Here is an 18,566-nt window from a genome sequence, read left to right as displayed (position 1 = left end):
ATAATATATATGTAGCACGGGTCATCAGAAGGACTTTATTACTGCTGTTTACAGAATCAAACTGATAAATCCATCAGTGTGTTTGCTTTCATGACCTCTGAGGCAGGGAGAAGGGGATCTGGTGAATTATATATATGTACCCTAAAAAACACTTCTGGTCTCTAGTCACATTTCCCTGGGCAAATCCAGTCATAGAGCCATAAAAAGTAAAATAACATTAAATACATATACACATGCATACAGCACCTTCAGAGAGAAGTATGACTGTATCATATTCCTAGAAGGAGAAGAACCAAAACACTTTTGAATGGTCCTATTGATTAATACAGGGTAAAAAAATATTAGGCAAATAATAACATTTGTTATTGCATACTACTTATAGGCTCAGATAATACCCCTCCTTGGTAATAAAATGTGAAATTCTAATTTGACATTGATCTATAAAGCAGACATAGAATCACAAGTTTATTTTTATTTTTATTGAATTTATTGGGGTGACATTGGTTAATAAAATTATATAGGTTTCAGGTGTACAATTCTATAATACATCATTGGTATATTGTACTGTGTATTTATCACACTAAGTCAAGCCTCCTTCTATCACCATTTATCTCCTCTATACCCTCTCCTACCTCTCTTTCCACCCCTCTTTCTCTCTGATAATCACCATACATTGTACGTGTCTGTGAGGGGTTTTTTTTTTTTTGCTTAATTCCTTCAGCTTTTTTACACAGCCCTATAAACTCCAACCTCTGACAGCTGTCATAAAATTACAAGTGTAAAGCTGCCTGTTATTTGAAATCTTATTGACTATCCATCCTTATTTCCTTTGTACTTATCTCCTTATGTTTAAACACATTTGTTACAACATTGAAAACACATTTGTTATAGGTCACTGCACATTGCTCTGCCTAAAATATTTTATATCTATTTAACCAAATCATAAAATTATTTGAGCCATATTTTGTGCCTACAATTTTCAAGAAAGGACACCATAGTTAATTTGAAAGAGATTAATGTACTTAATGAAATTCTTCACACAACCTCTCCTGTTAGTTTAACCCTCTGTTTGCTTAATTTAGCCTTGATTTCCCTGGATAAAATTTTTTGAAACTTATCATCTATAAATTTATCAAAGAGATTGGATGATCTTAAAGGGAAAATACCTTGTTTTTCTAAGCAGCATTTAAAAAGTATATCAAAGCTTAGGTAAAAGCATTTATGGTATCATTAGTGAATTCTAGCAACCATTCGGTAGAGATTTAATACCTATCCTTCTCCAACTCTTCCAAAAAATTTAAAGAAGAGGCAATACTTCCTAGCACATTTTATGAGGCCAACATGACCTAAATAATTGGAAATAACAATATATTAAAAAATAACATGTTATGAGCAAGTGGGGTTCATTCCAAAGGCACAAGGATGGTTCAACATATGCAAATCAATCAATGTCATATACCACATTAACAAAATGAAAGACAAAAATTATATGATCTTGCAAATAGATATACAAAAACATTTGATAATATACAGTATTCTTTTATTATTAAAACACTCAATAAATGGATATAGAAGGAAAGTACCTCAACATTGTAAGAGCCAGCTGCAAGTAGAAATTTCAACAGGATATAGTTAGGCCCCCACCCCAGAATGTATTCAGTGTACAAGGCCAGTCAGGCATGAAGCCAGATAAGGAGAATGTGGAAGGCCAGTAGGAGGAAAAAAAAAGGAAAAATATATATTCTGCCTTCCAACAAGGGGTCCCACCAATGAGTAAGGAGGCTATTGTTCAATGGTACCAATCGCTAACAGCCACATCTGCTTCTGTATATTGCTTGCTTGCAGTATTCTATAAAAACCCTTTAGTCTGTAAGCCAGGCGCGACTTCCATATTGTAGCTCTGAGGAGCTACGTGACTCCGGTCACAGTTGGGGAAGTTCGCCCCTGCGCAGGTTAAGAGTTTGACCAATAAATAACATCTAAATGCTCTAAGTGCCTGGACATTTGGTTACTCGCTCTTCGAATGTAACAAACATAATTAAGGCCATATCTGACAAATCCTCAGCTAATATAATATTTAATAGTAAAAACCTGAAAGCTTTTTCTCTAAAATTAGGAAGAAGATAAGGATACACACTGTCACTGCTCTTATCAACATAGTTCTGAAAGTCCTAGCCAGAGCAATCAGGCAAAAGAAACAAATAAAAGGCATCCAAATGGGGAATGATGAAATAAAAGTACCATTTTTTGCAGGTGACATGATTCTATATGTAGAAACCCTAAAGGCTCCACCGAAAAACTATTAGGAACAGTAAATAAATACAGTAAAGTCTCAATGCACAAAAAAGCCCACTATCAATGCACAAAAAAGCCCACTGCTTTCCTGTATACTAACAATGAAATTTCAGAAATAGAAACAAAAAAAGTTATTTTGAAATTGCAACCAAACAAATAAAGTACCTAAAAATAAACTTAAAGGATGTGAAGGACTTCCAATACTGAAAACTCTAAGACATTATTAAAAGATTGAAAAAGACACAATGAAGTGGAAAGATATTCTGTGTTCATGTGTTGGAAAAATCAACATAGTTAAAATGTTCATATTACCTAAAGCAATATACAGATTTAATGTGATCAACTACCAAAATGCAATGTAAACTTTTAAAGAAATAGAACAAAAAAGTTGTCAGATTTACATGGAACCATGAGGGACTTTGGAACAGCCCAAGCAATCCTGAGAAAAAAGAATGAAGCCAGCGGTATCACATTACCTGACTTGAAATTATACCACAGAGTTATGATAATCAAACAGCATGGAGTAACAGTCACACAGACAAATGGAACACAATCCAAAGCCCACAAATAAATGCACAGGTATATGGGCAAATAATTGTTTTAATATGGAGCCAGAAACACATTATGGAGAAGAGAAAGTCTCTCCAATAAATTGTGCTGGGAAAATTGGAAAGCCACATGCAAAAGAATGGAACTAGATTATAGCTTGTCTTCATGTACAAAAAAATAATTGAAAATGGATCAAAGACCTAAATATGAGATCTAAAACAGTACATTAGCTAGAAGACACAAATATTAAACTTGTGGACCTTGGTCATAGAGAACATTTTATGAATTTGACCCAAAAAGCAAGGGAAGTAAAGGCAAAAACAAATGAATGGGATGGTCAAACTAAAAAGCTCTACTCAGCAAAGGAAAACACCAACAAAATAAAAAGCCAATCAACTGAAGGGTGATGATGTTTGCAAACAACAGCTCTGACAAGGGGTTAACATCCGAAATACACAAAGAACTGATAAACGCAACACCAGACAAGCAATCTAATTAAAAAATGGGCAGAGGACTTAAACAGACACTTCTCCCAAGAAGACATAGAAATGGGCAACACATATATGAAAAGATGCTCAACTTCACTAGCCATCAGGAAAATGCAAACAAAAACTACAATGTTTGCCACCTATTAGAGATACCACCTATTACCATGAGATACTACATCACACCTAGAATGGCTGTTATCAATAAGACAGGTGATAACAAGTGTGGAAAAGGTTTTGGAGGAAAAAGAAAACTCGTTTACAGTGGGTGCAATGCAAACTGGTACAGCTACTATGAAAACAGTATGGCCGGGTCATCATCTGACCCAGCAATCCCTCCCCTGGCTATCTATCCAAACAATTAAGAAACATTTATTCACAAAGATATATGCACCCCTATGTGCATTGCAGCATTATTCTCATTTGCAAAGACATGGAGACAACCCAAGTGTTCTTCAGTAAAGGACTGGATAAAGAAGATGTGGTACGTATATACAATGGAACACTACTCAACCATAAGAAAAGATGAAATATTGCCATTTGTGGCAACATGGATGAACCTTGAGAATATTATGCTAAGTGAAACACATCAGTCAGAAAAAGCGAAGAGCCATATGATTTTCTTTGGTTCTTATATGCAGGATATAAACCTGGAACTCATAGACGCAGACACATAGACACAATATTTATATTTAATGTTTACTAACCACTCTACACCCTTCCCCCACACCAGAGGGAAGAACATGGAGTGGTTAGTAAAGATTAAAGGGGGTTAAATATATGGTGATGGAAAGTGATTTGATTTTGGGTGGTGGGCACAAGGGGAAACATTTAGGGTAACATATTCTCTAGAAAGAAACAGGTACAGTTGTGAACAAGACAGACACTTCTAACTACTAGAGTAATTAGAAATAAAAGAATAACTTCACCGTTACTGATATAACTGCTGTCAAAGACAAAATTAAGCTCAAGAAAGCATTAACAAGGTTTGTTTATTCATAAACTTGAGGAAGGGTCTTCATCCCACCTGTAATCACTTTCATTTTATCACGGGGTTGAAGGTATTAGAAATCGGGGTAAAAAGCTGACATTCTTAGACAGGCTCTGATTGGCAAATATTCTATTAAGGTGGAATTTGTGAACTGGATAACATGTTCTAATTGGCTTTCAGGCACATGTGCAGTCCGTGCTTGACTGCACAGCTCATCAAGGAGGAAGGATTACTGAAAATTAGGAGCAGATGGATTCCTGAGGCCAGTGGTTTCCTGGAACAAGTGATGTTATACAGGTTTTTCTATTGTCAAATTGTCATAATAATCCTTATGAGGGGCAGTGGCTGCCATGGCAGACTGTCTCACTGCATTTGCAGTGAACACTGTAGAAAGAAAGCCTATGGTGCTCAGGAATCATCTAATGTATTCTGTGTCCTATGTAGCTCATGAGGTCGACAAAGTTTCCCTGAGCACATCAGACAGCACACAAATTTGGGTTCATGAATGTTTTTATGGTTTGCCCTTGAATGTAAATTGTAGTGCATAAAGGTTAATATAGTTTATTTACATTCATATGTTAGGTACATAAATATTTTATGGAAAAAGTTAAAACAAATAAATGAACCATTTATTGAAGTCTCCCCTTATATCACCATTTCTCAACTTCAGCACTGCTTACGCATTGGACTGGATAATTATTTATGGGGACTGGGGGCTGTCTGGTGGTTGTAAGATGTTTAGCAGCATCACTTGCCCCTAATCCTGCTTGAGATAGATATCAGTAGCCCTACTCTTCACTTGTAAAAATTAAAAAAATTTCACTAGACATTGTCACAATGTCTGCAAGGTGGGAATTTGGAGTTGATGGAGGAAAAAATGATTCCCAGTTGAGAACCGCAGCCTTAGCATCATTGTGAGATTGGGCCACTCAAATCAACTATATATTTTAATCAGGTAGAAATAATATGGACCTCATTGGGTGCTTTACAGTATGAGGTGAAAAGTATATATTTTCAATAAATACTGCTTCATATTTTTTGAATATTCATTTGTTTGGATTGATGGTAATTAATTTGGCCCATTGTCATTGAGCTTTTTAAAAAAATGCTTTGAGCTCCTTCTTTTTTTCTGCTGCATAGAATTCCATTGTGTATATGTACCATAATTTTTTGACCCATTCATTTACTCACGAGCACCTAGGTTGCTCCTACCCTTTGCAACAGCATGGATGGAACTGGAAAGCATTATGCTGAGTGAAATAAGCCAGGCGTTGAAAGACAAATACCATATGATCTCACCTTTAACAGGAACCTAAACAACAAAACAAACAAGCAAGCAAAATAAAAGCAAAGACACTGAAATAGAGAACAGGGGGACAGTGACCAGAGGGAAGAGGGGAGAGAATGTCAGTGGAAAAAGGGGAAGGATTTACAGAAACTGGTATAAAGGACACAGGGACAACAACTAAGGGGAGGTGGAAATGGGAGGGAGGTGGGGAGCACTGGTGGGTGGGCTGGATGGGAGTAAAAGACAGAAAACGGTACATGAACAATAATTAAATAAAAAAGAAGTAACAGATTAAAATAAAATCATGTAATATGAAAAAAATGCTTTGATAGAAACTGCTGTTAGCAAAGAATTCTCTAATCTTCCATTTTCAGATACATGATAAAATTGTATTTCATGGTTCTTACTGTGTTTGATTAGGGCCAGGTTACTTCTTCCAGCCAGAGAATACTGAGCAGAAGAGACACGTGTCAACTGTGGTCTGACGCAGTTAAATGACATTCAGAGACCCACCTAAGTACACTTTTCCTCTGTTTTGAAAATTTAATAGTCGCCTTTATAAATTTTATCATAAATGTACACATGAGATATTTTAGTGTAGAGGCAGATTATAATTTTTCACTAAAGACCAAATAATAACTACATTAATTCCCATAGTTGTAGATGAATTACCCAATGATTATTTTTAACCCAACATTCCAATATAGAGAAACATTTGCACAAAAAGTTCTAACTATAGAAACATATAAATGTATCTCAACTTCACAAATTTTACAGTCTTTGCCTGGTTTTAACACAGGGTAATGCTACTTTTGTAAAATAATTTGGGAAGTATCCCTTTCTCTTCCATTTGTTAGAAGTGATTGTGGAGAATTAGTAGTATCACTACTACTACTTGAAGTGCATAGTAGGTCTTTGAGTGAAACTCACTAGCCCTGGAGATTATCTTTTTCTTTCTTTCTTTTTTTTTTTTTAAGTTTATGTCTACTATGTAATCTCTCTATCAGTTTCAAGACTGTTCAGAATATCTCTTTCATGTTGGGTGAGCTTCAGTAGTTTGCAATTTTGAGAAATCAGTTTCTTTTAAACTTTCATGTGAAGAGATTTTTGTAATAATCACTCATTCTTTAATATATTTGAGTCCACTGTATATCTTCTTCTTTTCTAGTTTTCCAAGAGGCTTAATTTTATCTCTTCAAAGAAGCAGCTTTTAATTTTAATGATTTTTCTTTATGGTTATTGTATTTTATTTTTCAAATTATGTTTTTATACTTATTATTTTCTTCCTTTTGCTCACTTTTGGTTTATTTATCTTTTTATAGCCTCTTAATGTAAAAGCTCTAATTATTGTTTTGTAACCTATATTCTTTTCTGTTTTCCACAGCTTTGTTGAGGTATAATTGACTTAAACATTGTGCAGATTTAAGGTGGACAGTGTGATAATATGATACTTACATAGTGTAAGACGATCGCCACAATAAGGTTAATTAACACATTCATGACCTGACATAATTACTGTCTGTGTGTATGTAGTGGGAATAGTTAAGATCTACATTTTTAGCAACTTTTAAACATGTAATACAATATTATTAACTATAGTCTATTAACTCTATATACTATTATTATATACTAGTATATAATACTAATATAAATATTATATAATATATAATGCTATTACATATTCTATAACTCTGTATACTAGTCTATTAACTCTGTATAACTCTGTATAATATACTATTAACTATAGCATATTAACTCTGTACATTATATCTCTAGAACTTATTTATATCTGAAAATTTATACTCTTTGAACAACTTCTTTCCATGTTCTCCACCCTCAAAAAATCAAACATAAAACTACCACGTGCTACCACATATCCAGCATCCTACTCCTGGGTACAAATATGGAGAGTATGGAATTTGTTGTTGTAGACCGCTATGCCTGGTTCTAGGAATTGTATCCCCACCCCTTGTGGCTACTAAGGGCAAGAGAAGACCTTTGGAATGCGAGCCACAGGAGACAAAGCTTGTCTCTGGTAGCAAATGCTGCCTCAATTTCCTCCCTGCCCCCAAAGCTTGGTCGGAAGTCAACAACAGGTAAGACCCCTCACAGTGGGGGGCAACCTAAGCCAGACTCCATCACTGGGAGGCCTTCATGGAAGGACTCCGGGGCTGCAACAAAGAGGGAGCAATGGACTCTTGCCACCCCACCCTCAGGCTTTGACAAAGCCCTAGTACCCATGACCTCTGGGAGAAGTCCTTCTGGCTCTAATCCCCTTAAGCCTGAATACCTGATAGGGAGGGATGCAGCTCCTTGCCTTGCTAGAGCATGTCCTGGGGAAAAATCTGGCATCACAAAGACTTCCTGAAAAACCTGTGAAATCTGCTCTGCTAAGAGTGCTTTCATTCATATGTTAAGGGTTCAAGCAGGGAACCCTGAAACTTTGTTCCTGACAGACTCTGACTCAGACTAAGCCCTCAGATTTCTTTGAAATGTTATCTACTGTTTGATCCTTGCTGCCCTGTGTTCCTGTGTATTGCAACCCAATAAAAACCCCTGGCGGAGGGAGCTCAACACCTTTTTCCCCTGAGAAACTGGCCACTGCTCATGGCCTTTCTCCTCTGGGAAAATGGCCACTTCTCCCCAAGCAGATCACATCATGTCTCAGTCATGTGTACTCTCATCCATGGTGGCTGGGAGGACTTGCAAGGAAAGTCACCCCCACAATTTGTATCTCAAAAAGATATTTGCACCTCTGTGTTCACTGCGGCATAATTCACGTTGGTCAAGACATGAAAATAAGCAAAGCACTCATTGATGGATGAATGAAAAAACTATTTTAAATATTTTTAGTATTTAATAGTATTTAACATTAAATATTAAATGTATCAAATATTAACTGGTGCATTTATTTAAATAAATGCTAACTACTAATATTCAATATTATTTATATTGATATGATATTTAATGTTATTTAGTCTTAAAAAAGAAGCAAACCCGGCCCTGGGGCCTTTGGGTGTGCGCGGCGGCTCCCGGGGTCCCCGGTTCCGGGCAGAGCGTGGCTGCAGCCAGGGGGTCGGGCGTCTCGGGCACTGACCGCTACTGCCTGGAACTGCTGCGGANTGGTCAAGACATGAAAATAAGCAAAGCACTCATTGATGGATGAATGAAAAAACTATTTTAAATATTTTTAGTATTTAATAGTATTTAACATTAAATATTAAATGTATCAAATATTAACTGGTGCATTTATTTAAATAAATGCTAACTACTAATATTCAATATTATTTATATTGATATGATATTTAATGTTATTTAGTCTTAAAAAAGAAGCAAACCCGGCCCTGGGGCCTTTGGGTGCGTGCGGCAGCTCCCGGGGTCCCCGGTTTCGGGCAGAGCGTGGCTGCAGCCAGGGGGTCGGGCGTCTGGGGCACTGACCGCTACTGCCTGGAACTGCTGCGGAAGCGAGATTATGAAGGCTATCTATGCTCCTTGCTCCTTCCTGCAGAATCTAGAAGCTCTGCTTTTGCCCTGAGAGCCTTCAATGTGGAACTCGCTCAGATTAAGGATCTGGTTTCTGAGAAAACAAGTGGGCTGATGCGAATGCAGTTTTGGAAGAAGACCATGGATGACATATACAGTGACAATCCACCACATCAGCCTATGGCCATTGAACTGTGGAAGGTCTGCACCAGCAGAGGCAGACCCCATTTCTGGGTCCCAGATTGACTCCACAGAGTCCCAATAAGGACAGAGAGCCAGGCCCCCCACCGGGGACTCAGGAGAGAAAGTGGATGGGAAGCTGCTGCCAAAAGACATAATCTGACTAAAAGATGGCTTATGAAAATCATTGAGGAAAGAGAAAAAAATTTGGATGACAAAGCATATCTCAATATCCAGGTATTGGAAAATTATGCCGAAAACACACAGAGTTCTCTTCTTTATTTAATATGAGAAATACTGGGTATAAAGGATCTTCACGCAGACCATGCTGCGAGCCACCTTGGAAAAGCACAGGGCATTGTCACTTGCTCGAGAGCCACGCGGTATCATGGCAGCAGGAGAAGGGTGTTCCTTCCCATGGATATTTGTATGCTGCATGGTGTTTCACAAGAGGATTTTCTGCGGAAGAAGCAAGATAAAAACATAAGAGATGTGATATACGACATTGCCAGCCAGGCACACGTGCACACGAGCATGCCAGGTCCTTCCACAGAAGTGTTCCTGTGAAAGCGTTTCCTGCTTTTCTTCAGACGGTTGCTCCGGAGGACTATTTAAAGAAAATTCAACAAGTGGATTTTGATGTGTTCCACCCATCTTTACAACAGAAGGATACATTACTTCCATTATATTTGTATGTTCGGTCATGGAGAAGAAGATATTAAAAATAATTGTATGGCACTGAAAAAAAATTTTAAAAAAAGAAGGAAACCCTGCCATTGGCCAACATGAATGGGTCTTCAGGTAATTATGCTCAGTGAGATAAACCAGACAGTGAAAGGCAAATAACCTTTTCTAATATTACTATTGGATGACAAAGCTTTCTTCAGCACTGTTTCAGCTGCATCCGATGAGTTTTGGTATAATGTATTGTCACTTTATCTAAAATATTCAGGAATATTCTTTGAGACTATCTCCTTGAAAGTTTTATAGAAATGTTTAAATTCCAAATGTTTAAGATTGTCCTTTTTTTCTCTTGCTGATTTCTAGTTTAATTGTGCTATGATCATGAATTATTCCAAATATTCTAAATACATTTGTAATATCACCAGAATATGGTTTATATCGATGTTCAAAATGTCAGTTAGATCCAGTTGGTTAGTGTTGCTGTTCAGTTCTGCTGATTTCATGCCTTGATATTACTGACATAGTGGTTTTAAAGATCTCAACTGTAACCATGAATTTGTCTATTTCTCTTTCAAAATCTCTCAGTTTTTGCTTTATATTTTGAAACTTTTCATGTTAGGTACATAGATCTTTAAGATTTTTAGGTTTCCTTTGTGAATTTATCCTTTCATTATTATGTCCCATCCTAGTTTATTTCTGGTAATTATTTGTTCTTAGGTCTATTTTTATTGATGTCAAATCTAACTGTTTAAACTTTTTTTGTTGTTTTTGTTTTTTTATTGTTGTTCAATTACAATTGTCCCCATTTTTCCCCATTACTCTCCCCTGCCCTACCCATCCCCACCTCCCACATTCAGTCCTCCCCATCCCCCAGTTGTCTTTGTCCATGGGTCCTTTACACAGGTTCCCTGACGACCCTTCCCCTTCCTTCCCCCATTATCCTTCTCCCCCCTACCCCTGGTCACTGTCAGTTTNTTTTTTTCTCTTGCTGATTTCTAGTTTAATTGTGCTATGATCATGAATTATTCCAAATATTCTAAATACATTTGTAATATCACCAGAATATGGTTTATATCGATGTTCAAAATGTCAGTTAGATCCAGTTGGTTAGTGTTGCTGTTCAGTTCTGCTGATTTCATGCCTTGATATTACTGACATAGTGGTTTTAAAGATCTCAACTGTAACCATGAATTTGTCTATTTCTCTTTCAAAATCTCTCAGTTTTTGCTTTATATTTTGAAACTTTTCATGTTAGGTACATAGATCTTTAAGATTTTTAGGTTTCCTTTGTGAATTTATCCTTTCATTATTATGTCCCATCCTAGTTTATTTCTGGTAATTATTTGTTCTTAAGTCTATTTTTATTGATGTCAAATCTAACCGTTTAAACTTTTTTGTTGTTTTTGTTTTTTTATTGTTGTTCAATTACAATTGTCCCCATTTTTCCCCAGTACTCTCCCCTGCCCTACCCATCCCCACCTCCCACATTCAGTCCTCCCCATCCCCCAGTTGTCTTTGTCCGTGGGTCCTTTACACAGGTTCCCTGACGACCCTTCCCCTTCCTTCCCCCGTTATCCTTCTCCCCCCTACCCCTGGTCACTGTCAGTTTGTTCTTTATTTAAATGTCTGTGGTCATATTTTTGTTCGCTTGTTTGTTTTGTTGATTAGGCTCCGCTTATAGGCAAAATTATATGGCATTTTTCTTTCACCTCCTGGCTTATTTCATTTAGCATAATTCAATATATCTTTTTCTATACTTTTATTTTTAACCCATTTATCATCACTTTTGAAGCAAAGTTCTTTTCAGAGGTACTCTACATAGGTGAATCATACCAGTTCATCCACTCCATTTTTGTTTTTGTTTTTATTGTTTAATTTGGAGTGGTTGGCCAGTGATATTTAATGCACTTGTTATTAAGTTTGGGTTTAAGTTTACCATTTTATATCTTTCTTGTTCATTTAATCTGTTTCTTTCTATTTATATGTTTTTAGTCATGCTTTTGTAATGAATTTTGAAAATATTTATTTTATCAATTGTATTATTGACTCTAATTTTATAGTGTTTTGAATGTCTGCCTTCAGCATTACAACATACTGTATGACTTTTAACAATTTATTTGTTTGACTTTACTTGCATTTCAAATGAATTGTGGAAATCTTACTGCCAAATAGGTCCTATTTCCTCCCTCTTAATGTTCTTTCCTTATATATTATCTCTAAATGAACTGAAAGTCCATCAATTGATTTTATGATTGTTTTTGCTTCAACTCTCAAGTGTATTTTTAAAAACTCAAGAAGAAATGGAGACTTTATTTTGTTTACATCAATATAATTTTTCTTGGTCTTTCACCATCCTGATATTTTAATGTTTTTTTTTCCTGGTATTATTTCTTTTCTGCCAAAAGAACAGTCTTTAGCCCTGGTTGAGGTGGCTCAGTGGATTGAGTGCTGACCTGTACACCAAAGGGTCACTGGTTTGATTCCCAGTCGGGGCACATGCTTGGGTTGCAGGCTGGGTTCCCAGTTGGGGGCTTGTGAGAGGCAACCATACATTGATGTTTCTCTCCCTCTCTTTCACTCTTCCTTCCCCTCTCTCTTAAAAAAAGTCTTTAGTAAAAATCTTTAATAGTTTATTTTTATTGCATTTTCCCACTACCAGTTATCCCCTATACCCTTTCCACCTCCACCTACCTCCTTCACCCCTGCAATCGCCACACTCTTGTGCATGTCCATGAGTCCTTTTTCTTTTTCTGCTCAATCTCTCCAACCCCCAAACTGCCCCACCCCAAGCTGTCAGCCTGCTCCATACCTATTAGTCTGCTCTTTTTTTCCTTGTGAATTCAGTTTGTTCATTAGATGCCACATATGAGTGAAACCATGCGGCATTTGTCTTTCTCTAACTAGTTTGTCTCACTTAGCATAATGTTCTCCAGGTCCATCCATGCTGTCACAAAAGGTATTTTAGAAAACGTCTGCTGGGCTCACATTTTCTAAGTTTCTTTCATTTGAAAAGTCTCTATATCATTTGTATCTTTGAAGAATATTTTCAATGGATAGATTTTGGTTGACAGTGGTTTTGTTCCAGCACCTTACAGATATCAAGCTGCTTCTTCCTGTCCTCAGTGGTTTCTCCCCATTCAAGTCATAGTCCCCCTGTGGATAGCACATTATTTCTCTCTAGTTGCTTTCCAAATCTGTTTCCTTCTCTTTGATTTTTGCAACTTTTATCACAGTGTCAATTGTTCATCAATTTTGCTTTTAATCTGTGCATGATGTATTGAGATTACCCAATGTAAAGAGTTATGCTTTCTCCAAATTGGGGTAAAATTTTCAAGTCTTATTTTCTGCATTTCACTGATTTTCCTTTTCCTTCTAAACCTCCAATGCCACATAAGTTAGATCTTCTGGTATGTTCCCATAGGTCATTCAGTTACTGGGTTTCTTAAAAAACATGTTTCTTCATTTTTCAGATGGGACCATTTGTACTGATCCATCTTTACGTTTACCACCTTTTCCCTACGTCATCTCCATTCTGATATTGAGCTTATCCCTGAGGGTTTTTGTTTTTATTTTGTTTTGTTTTTTGTAAAGTAAACACATGTCAGAGACTTTATTCAGCACATTAATTAATGAGGAAATCAGTAAGTTGGTAATACCAATGTAAAGACTTTGGATGAACTAGGTATCTAGCGTGAATTTACAAAAGAAATGGTAGGTTAGATGGAAAACCAAGTAATGTCCTACAGGACAAGGAACTACGAACTTTTCAGTTATCTTTCTCTGGCAATCAAATACTCTTTTTATTTCTACCAAAAAAATCCACAACTTAAATGTAACATCACTAAATCTAGGATTTTTGAAGAACAAGCAGTGAGTTGAAGTACATTACCCTAGAACAATCCTTAGGTAGCTTTTGTCCCGTATGACATTGAAAGGACGTGCTGCCCACTTATTAGCTGCCTTATGTACAATTTTGATAAGTTTTTTACCAGCAGGATAGAGGTAATGAGATTACTGGCTAGAGAAGAAACATTGTATAATCACTCACAAGAAAGCCAAGAGTCTACACAGTTAGAAACCAATAAAGTACTAAGCCATCCAGTTATGCTAAATAGCTATGCTAAGGTGACATACACTTACCAGCTGTAGTTATAAGGAGCCTTATGGTAGCCTGGGAAGATGGAGTCAACCAAACATTGGAAATATCAATACCTTCCATAATGTTTCTAAGAATGATAACTGAGCTTGTTATCATTTCCATGTGCTTCTCTGGCTCTCAGCTACTGTTGCCAAAATAGTTCAGCTTAAGAATCCTCTCATTTTCTTGCTGTGGTTATTGCTAACAGAAAATGTGTCATTTTCTTTAACTTGTATAACACAAAAATAAAATAAATCCCAGTCACATACACATTTTTAGGGACTTCACTGAAAGGTTTAGAAAAATTGAAATATTTATATTTAAAATGTAAATAACTTAGTTATTAGCAATCCCTTCCTATTTCCCCAATATTTCTGGCTTTGCTCCTTTCTCAGAGATTTCTTCCTCTATTCTTTTTTTGCTGATCAAATAACCTACTTAATTCTACTTTTAAAATTATCATGGTTCTTAATAACGCAGATGCTCAATGTTAATTTCACTTTAACCAGTTTATTAAAACTTGTATTACATAAAGTTTGATCCCTCTTCAAAGAAACTTTCTGGTGCCAGTCAATAGTGCAAAATTTGTATCCATTTTTATAATAAAGCATTAAATTTGAATACCCTTTTTTCCCACTCCAACATTATTCCTTCTGACCATGCTTTCACTTCCCAGTGATTTAGTGTTTTTTGTAATGTCCAGGTGCTTCTTATTTACCCCATAAGGCCCTGTTTAACATATGTGGCACTCAGGTGGGGGACCAGGGTGAGCCTAGCAAAGCACTTTTTCCAAGCACAAATTCCAAGTCACCAAAAAACTTAGCAATCAAGGCAAACAACATGGCAATGTACCACTTATTTATAACATGTAATGTATTCAACTAATGCAAAAAAAATCTATGACAAACTATCAAAATTCCAAATGAAAATAAAGTAAACATCACTATTTTTTTACTCAAATTTTAATATGGCATCACCTAAGAATTAGTGGTTTTTGATATGTTGTTTATCATGGATATCTTTGAATTAATTTTGACTTTTAAAAACAGTGTTTCCAAATACTGTTTATCTCCATCACTTAACCTTCTGACGTCATCCCGAAGCTCAAACTAATGCAAGTGACCACAGACCCCATCCCAGCACTAAAATCTCAGTGAAAAATAGAGCTAATTGGAAACCTCCCTGAGAAATAAGTATACAAACAAAAGAGATCTTTCTGAGAAATGAAATAAGGTAGAAAGGCAGCATGAAAGACCACTAAGAATTAGATTAATCCTTGGGACATTGTACTGGAATATTCAGAGAACAACTGGTAGTAAACAGCATTCAGAGTCTAGGTGGCAGAGAAACCTGAGGGGGAAATCACGTGGGGCCTTAGGCTCCTCATCTACAGGCTGAGTAGTTTGCACGATGATTCTCACCCTTGGCCACTCATGAGGATGGTCTTTTAAAAACTTTTAAAGATTTTTAAAATTATTATTTATAAACCACTAAGTCATAAACTATGCACTTATGGCTGAGGCATCAGTATTTTTAACAATGCACCCCTTTTTGGAAAAATCCAAAAAGGGTTTTGGGGTTTGGGGTCCACTTGATATACACAAACTTGAGTTTCAAAGATTCCACAGCCTCTTCCTCACCACGGAGAAGCCATGTATTGGCTCCGACTTAAAACCACCTTATCTGGCCTATGAAGTTTTGCTTTTGTTGTTACTGTTTTTCTCTGTTCTAAGATTTACTTTTGTATTTTCTTCACATATTCCACTTGGCTGGTACTTTTTTCTTTTTTATTAATTTCATTTGTGTCTTTGATTGCTTGTCAAAGCATTTTATAATAGCTACTTTAGATTCCCTATCATATTATTCCAACTTCTGTGTCTTCTTGGCCTTGGCATCTGCCCAGTGTCTTTTCTCCTGCAAGTTGAGATTTTCTTACTCCTTTATACATTGAGTAAATTGGGGTTGTAACTTTGACATTGTGAGTATCGTTTCATGAGTCTCTATGTCTTTTTTAAACAATATTTAACATTGATACACTTATTTCATCAGGTAAGTGACACTGTTGGGTTCAGGCAACAAGTTCCAACCAGTATTCTGTTTATCGTGGTATCAATATCAGTTCCATTCCCTCTGCCTTTACTATTCAGATATACCAATGGCCAGTCTTGGAGGAGTGGTCTAGCCCTTCATTTTATTTACAAACATTTGGTATATTGTACAACATGAAATATGTATATCCAGGTCACGAGGAAGCTTATGAGTTCATACACATCTTTATAAAATCACTTTTTGAGTCCAACCCTGCCTGGGATCACCCTGGTACTTCCCAGTTCCCTGGGGCTCTTTCGGTCCTTTAGCCAGAAGGCTGTGGCTTTATTTACCCTGCTCTGTCACACATTTTCTGTAAGTGCCCCACCTCTGAGGCCAAATGGTGGGGACAGAGAGAGCAATAGCGGTTTGCCCCATCTTCTGGGGACAACAGCTTCTTAAATTGGAAAATGTTCACTTGTTCCCTTGACTGCACTGTTGACCTTACCATCGTCTTCCTGAAAGTAGAGTTACCTGGGGGCTGGGATGAGAGAGATTAGGAAAAAAACAGAGAGAAAGAAAAAAAATATGAGAATTTCTCCCAGTGTTTCTGAATATTAGATGCCCCCTTTTCTGCCCCTCAAATAGAAATTAAAGGCATCTTCTGGTATGCTCTCTGCCTGCACCAATACGCATTCCATATTTGGGCAACTTTAAATCCAGAGCCATGTATATCACAGTGGAAAAAAGATGAAACACCACCAGTATGATAATACTTCAAATTCTGTTTTTCTTCCCCAAACTGCCTACTATTGCACATTACTTTGCAGAGTCCTTAAATAGCTTCCCCATGCTTGTTCTACACCTTTGTAGGTAGAAGAAACACTCCATTATACCTGGAACCAGAACCTGTTTAATGAGTTTAAATACTTTTCACTAACAACTGATTAGAATGACCTTGTGTAAAATGTTGGTATCTTCTTTAAAAGGTTATTTATTTTAAAATAAATTTTTAACAGTAATCTAATGTAATCAGCACTCTATCAGGTATTTGCCTGATTTAATCTTAATGATGATAGTTCTATATGTCACATGCTGTATCCATATCCCATGCCCTTTATTTACTTATTAAAAAGTACCTAAAACATTGAATATGTACTCTGACTTATGTGCTTTGTGAGCACTTTACATAAATGAGCTCATTCATCGACAGAACAAGCTTATAAAATAAACACTATTGTAAATTTACGGATGTGAACATTGATGCATGGGAAAACGTACTCTGAGTAACCCAGCTAGGAGGTAGAGTTGAATCCCAGATCCACATAGAAACAAATGAATACCACACTCTTTTCTCTTAAGAAAAATATTAAACTGTCTTTTATGTATACAGTAAACCATAGGTAGTATGCTACGAGATGAATTGTGTCCTCTTCGAGTCCTATATGTTGAAGTCCTAATCCCCTGTATCTCAGAATTTAACTGCATTTGGAGATGGGGTCTTTAGAGAGGTGATTAAAGTTAAATGAAGTCATGTAAGTAGGTCCCAATCTAATATGACTAGTGTCCATATAAGAAGAGGAAATTTGAACCCAAACAAACAGAAGGAAGACAATGTGAAGACACAGGGAGAAGACGGCCATACACAAGGCGAAGCAAGAGGACTGGGACAGGTCCTCTCCTCATGGACCCTCACGAGAAACAAACCCTAACAACAGCTTCATCTCAAACTTCTAGCTTCCAGAACTGTGGGGAAAATTTTCTGTTGTTTATCTCCCAGTGTGTGGTACTTTTTTTTTTTCATTTTACTTTAAAATATCAATGTGTGGTTGCCTCTCATACACCCTGTACGGGTGACCTGTCCTGCAACTCAGTCATGCACCCTGACTAGGAGTTGAACTGGTGACCCTTTGGTTTGCAGGCCAGTATTCAACCCACTGAGCCACACCAGCCAGGGCTCCCAGTCTGTTGTGCTTTATTATGGCAACCCTCACACACTAATATGACACTATAAACTTGATTTTCAAAACAATTAAGAAAGTCCCTCAGACATTAAAATACTCAGTAAATATGTGTTGATCTATTTAACTTTAACTCATTTAGATAAGCTGAGATAGACAGATAGTTGACTCAGTTTTTATCTTAAGAACGTATTTGCCATTGTCATTGTATCTCAAACAAGAGCTAGTTCTATAGAATAAGAGTGAGACAATTGAAGAACATGGACACCTTGCCAAAATAGGCAAAAAAGACACAAGCTAAGGAGCTAGAGAGACTGTAGACACAGATTCCCACAGGATGGAAATGGTCTATCATCACCTTTTATGGCATTTAAATCGTTTGTTCTGAAAATCCAGGTGCACGTGACAACACATAGATTCTCTGTTTTGGGTCAGTTTAAACATACTGGCATTTCTTTAGCACTTTTGTTGTCGGATAATATTA

At 36.6% G+C, this 18,566-nt stretch overlaps 1 protein-coding gene across 1 annotated transcript; it reads left to right on the top strand.

The window, feature by feature from the left end:
* The first annotated feature begins 9,032 nt into the window (after nucleotides 1-9,032).
* LOC119000294 (NADH dehydrogenase (ubiquinone) complex I, assembly factor 6-like) lies at nucleotides 9,033-9,993 on the top strand. Its single transcript, XM_037065288.1, is given in 3 exon segments — nucleotides 9,033-9,292; nucleotides 9,413-9,797; nucleotides 9,800-9,993. Coding segments are annotated over 3 exon segments (666 nt in total). The 5' UTR covers nucleotides 9,033-9,205.
* The last annotated feature ends 8,573 nt before the right edge of the window (nucleotides 9,994-18,566 follow it).

This window comes from Sturnira hondurensis, unplaced genomic scaffold (genome assembly GCF_014824575.4).
Source record: "Sturnira hondurensis isolate 20B ecotype Veracruz unplaced genomic scaffold, ASM1482457v3 Scaffold0015596, whole genome shotgun sequence".
Lineage (NCBI taxonomy): Eukaryota > Metazoa > Chordata > Mammalia > Chiroptera > Phyllostomidae > Sturnira > Sturnira hondurensis.
Note: the sequence above shows the minus strand (reverse complement) of the source record. Positions and strands in the feature narration are given on the sequence as shown.